This window comes from Selaginella moellendorffii, unplaced genomic scaffold (genome assembly GCF_000143415.4).
Source record: "Selaginella moellendorffii unplaced genomic scaffold, v1.0 SELMOscaffold_3, whole genome shotgun sequence".
NCBI lineage: Eukaryota > Viridiplantae > Streptophyta > Lycopodiopsida > Selaginellales > Selaginellaceae > Selaginella > Selaginella moellendorffii.
In genome coordinates, this window is record NW_003314264.1 from 2,108,451 (window position 1) to 2,113,113 (window position 4,663).

The 4,663-nt window shown below is 41.7% G+C and overlaps 1 protein-coding gene across 2 annotated transcripts; it reads right to left on the reverse strand.

Moving 5' to 3' along the window:
• Nucleotides 1-668: 668 nt before the first annotated feature.
• On the reverse strand, nucleotides 669-1,900 carry LOC9643481 (DUF724 domain-containing protein 6). Of its 2 annotated transcripts, XM_002963633.2 has the most exons (8): nucleotides 1,778-1,900; nucleotides 1,636-1,723; nucleotides 1,260-1,510; nucleotides 1,106-1,207; nucleotides 1,019-1,057; nucleotides 892-967; nucleotides 789-820; nucleotides 669-735 (listed from the first exon to the last, which is right to left on the reverse strand). In XM_002963633.2, the coding sequence occupies exons 1-8, from the start codon at nucleotides 1,871-1,873 to the stop codon at nucleotides 715-717; spliced, it is 705 nt and encodes a 234-aa protein (XP_002963679.2). In that variant the 5' UTR covers nucleotides 1,874-1,900; the 3' UTR covers nucleotides 669-714. The 2 variants fall into 2 exon arrangements, with proteins under 2 accessions (XP_002963679.2, XP_024524093.1); XM_024668325.1 differs by lacking the exon at nucleotides 1,019-1,057.
• Nucleotides 1,901-4,663: the final 2,763 nt, after the last annotated feature.

Below are 4,663 nucleotides of genomic sequence, written 5' to 3' on the forward strand. Positions count from 1 at the left end.
ATTACCATAAAAGTAAAGTTAATATTATACTTTTTTATTTTTATATTGGTAGTTTTTGTGGTTTCTCTCTTCTCTACACTATAAGATTTTATTAAATATTTATTTTTGCTAATATGTGTAGCTTATTTTCTAGCATACATACCTTATTTAATATCTAAAGTTAAAGAAGAAACAAGTTTCTCACAATTTTAATATATTCCTACTTTATCAAAAACTCTTTTTATAAGTTTTTTTGTTATATAACTTACATATCTAACTTTGTCATAGGATTAACTTTAGTATTTTAGATATCATAAAGTATACATAAAACATTAAATTAATATAATTTAGTATATAAAGTTAGCAAGAATTTATAATTCTTGAGAATATAGTAAGTGTGTAAATTCTCTGCTCTTTCTTAAATTATTCATCAAATAAAACTTGGTTACAAGAACATTATAATAATTTTAAAAAATGTAAATTGTAATAACTCTTTCTCACCTAATAATTTTTAATAGTAAAACTGTATACATTAATGATTTTAGTAGTTGCATCTCATTTCTTTAACAAATCTTGAAATATAAAAAAGTAAAAAAAATTTAGTATAAAGTGTTTTAGTACTTTATAGAGCCTTTAATGGCCACCCAATATTTAAAATAATAGAATTGATAAAAAAATTCATTTTAATACCTTGCTACAAAATTAGTTATCATACAAAATTGCGTATAAATATCATCATACAGCCTTCTGTATTAACTGCAAGCATAATAATGTTTAAATAATAAATTTATAAAACTTATAATAACTACCTCTCTTAAATTTGACCATTTTGGAATAACACCTATATTAGGTAGGAGAAACAAAAATATAAATATGTAAGATATAAAAGGTTAAATATAAACATTATAATACCTCTTGAATTTTTTTGTTTAACCGATTTTTCTCCAAAAATCTCCCCTTTATATATTTCTCTAGACCGTTTTCTCCCCTATTAAATATAAATATATATAAATTAGAAAACCAAAACATAAAACTATACCTGCTCAAAAGTTATATATTGTGCATCAGAAGATAATACCTTTACTAAGAATATTAAAATAAAATTAAAAGAATAAAACACTTTTACCTCCCAACTATTCTCCTTTGACCATTTCAAAGATGGTCTCAAATAGGACTTCAAAGTTATATATATACCTCCTTCCCCATATGGACGTTCCAAGAGTGCAATCTTAAAAATTATAAATATTAGTGTGTAGTAGAATGAAGATTATAAATCTCACCTCTATAGTATCCTTTCCTATAAGCTTTCTAATAGTACATTGCCACCAACAACCTGATGTCCACCAATCAACTTGATCCCCAACTTTCCAATCTTTAGAAATCGTGATAGCTTCTTTGAAACTAGATTGGAAGAACTTATCCTCTCTAAGAAAGGGCGGTGGCATTGGACGAATCATGTGTTGAAGGTGCTTCTTCATGGGCTTCCTTGATGAGAAAGGGCTTATCTGATACTCCAATGTCCAATGATCCTCTAAAAGAGAACAAGATATGTCAAATTTACACATAAAACCACAAGAAACCGTGCTAAAAACCGCAAGAAACCGTGCGAAAACTCGCACAAAACCGCAGTTCTTGCACCTCAAATCAGGTGCATACCCTCCTCCTCGTAGTCTAGATACTTCAAAAGATATTTGAGCCTCCCCTCCTTCATCCTCCCATCCTTCACAAGATCAATATCTTGGATCTGAAAAGAATCATGTGATCTATCAAAGAGGAGATACACTAGAAAGACTCAGACCTTGCATCTAAACCATGCCCCCCTGTAGCCACTAAGATTAGATCTCACTTCCACCTCTTGACCTTTGTAGAAATCACAACAAGGAGGAGGCGCCATAAGAACCCTCCGCTCAAGAAGAGGCACTTTCTTTTGCCCTAAGCCCCAAATCCATGAGGCGCATATTCACGCCCAAAACCGACCTTCCACGTGGCGCCACGTGAGTGGTAGCCATAAGAGGCGAATATTCACTCGAAAGCGCTCGTGCCATTGTAGCGCGGGCTTCTAGGGTTTGTCGTGTCGTGCAGCAGAAGAAATGGCGCTCTAGAGCAATCGTCTTCGTTTCCTCGCAAGGTATCTATCGATCGCGTCTCTCCTCGGCGCAACCAAAATCGTGGCCCGCCGGCGCAAATGCGGGGCTTTGAGCTGCTGGAGCGCCCTCGCGATGCCCCCAGCTAAGTCTAGCACCACGGAGCAATGGCCAGGTACGCACCGGTGGACGCGCTCCAGCACCAGCACGGCAAGAACGAAGATTTCTTTCTGGTAGACTCCAATCCCCCGGCGATTTCGGCGCCGAGTTTCTCCTTCCGGGAGGCCAACGCCTTCCGCTCGGCCCTTAATCCCAGCGACGCCGCCGCCGCCATCTATCACTCCTTGCCAGACGAGTGGTCGGGCACGACAAACGCCGTGCCCGATACGCCGCTCCAGCAGCAGCAGTGGCTCGCCCAAAACTCCAATCTTTCTGGAGGACCTTTGTGGCCGGGATCGCACGAGAGCTTAGATGGAAGTGGTGGTGGTAACGACTACGCCCCGGACAAGAAGCCCAGGATAGAAAAACAGGACTCTTTCGACGAGGATCACCACCGCCGCTTGCCGCCAGCGCTGGGACTTCACGGCTACATAGGTGACGAGAACTTGAGGAAGCTCCAGGCGCTCCAGAGGCAAGGGAGCGCGCTGGAGGCCAACCAGAGGATCATCAACGCCTTGTACAGCTCCAGGCAGGCTCCAAGCTTGCAAGGAGCGTATCACCAGCTCGATCAACTCAAAGCTCGTCAGCTCACTACCTCGGGACACTTTGTTGATGGAAATCTTTTGCGGCAGTATGGGATCCAACATCTGGTCGTGGATCCAAGCCACCAGCAGCAGTCACTGTTGGTACGTTACGTAGGAAACAAAAAGAAAAATTTGGTCTCCTTGTTTGCTAACATATAACTTCCTTTTCGCTGTACCAGCAAGGACACAACTATCAACCTCCTTTCCAGTCAATCAATCATCCAGTCTTTCAAGTACAATATCAACAACAAGGAGGAGCAAACCCGTTATACTCTCAGCCAAGGTTGCAAGTGGCTTATGGACTAAAGCCAGAAGGAATCAAGCATCCGTTGTCACTGGCTGCGTATGCGAAGTGCTCTCAAGTGTTGACTCTCTGCATTCAAGAGCAAAGGCGTAAGCCCAGTGTACGTTTCGTTTCTAGGTTTTGTATCTCTTGCTTCGAGCTCAATCCACGTTTTTATGTGTGCAGGACAACTCTGTCCAGTTCTGGAGGAATCTCTTTCAAACGTTCTTTACCGAGAATGCAACGCAGCGCTGGTGTTTGTCCTGCTATAATTCGTGTCCTGTGGGGCGCCATGCACAGGGCCTCTTTCCGATGGTGAAAACTTTTGTTGCTTTTACAGTTCGTTTCGTGATACTAATAGAGGATCTCTTTCCAGGATCATTGGAAATGCAATTTGTGCGTGGTGGAACCTGGTCGTGGATTCGGTATGTTGCTCACCATTCGCAGTAAAGCGTTTTTACGATTTTTGTTTTTTCTTTATCATACACGCAGAGGCTGGCGTGGATGTTCTTCCGAGGCTTTTCAAGATCAAGTTCGATAGTGGACTGCTTGAGGAGCTTTTCTTCTTGGAACTCCCGGACGAGTAATTTTATTTTGCGATGAGTGCAGTGGAGTAACAGATTGTTTCAGGAGGTATGCTTTATCATCAGGATTCGCAGTTTTCGAGTATGCTAGAGCAGTTCACGAATCCTCTTTCCCGGAAGTCAGGGTAACGCTCGTGATTGTTTTATATATACATTTTGATCAAGCAATCCGCTCTGCAGATAGTCAAACATGGGCGATTCCGAGTGACATTCAACCATATGTTTAAGGCAAGTGACTGGCTTTGATTATCCCTGTTATAACTTTCTCATCGCAGATATGCTCATGGGAGTTTTGTACAAAGTCACACGAAGAGGTGGTGCCCCGCAAGAATCTCCTCCAGCAGGTTACATCGCGATGCATAGATTTTCTTTTCTTTCTCTCCTTATCATGTTATCCTGCTGGAACAGGTGCATCAACTGTCAAATCTCGTTCACGAGGTCGAGAAGGAAGGCTTTGACGCAAGCGTGGAAAACTTGAAAAACCATTGCAATGCGTAAGCAAGGCGCCTTTTCTTGACGTATTTCCGGCTCAAACGTTCGTTTGCTTGCATTTTAGATTCCATTTGGCAGCCAAGCAACTTGCGGTAAAGATAGACGCGCCCTCTGTAAACGACCTCGGATTTTCAAAGCGATACATAAGATGCTTGCAGGTAAGCCGTGAGCATATCAGACACTTGATCATATTTCCGTGTTTAACAGATAGCAGAGGTGGTCAACAGCATGGAAGATTTAGTAACCTTCTCGAAGAAAACAGGCCTGGGTCCAATCGGTCAGTAGTTCCTTAATTCCTTTGATCCTTATCTTACACATTTTTTGTCGTCGCAGAGAGCCTGTCAAAGTTTCCCAATCTTCGAAAGAGGCCTCTGGACGACTCGTCGCCGCAGTCCTCCATCACTTATCTTCCATCTCATCCAGACAACAACAGGCTCTCCTCGCCGCCGGCGACACCGTATCATCATCCGCCACCGCCAGAGCTCCGGGGTCATTATC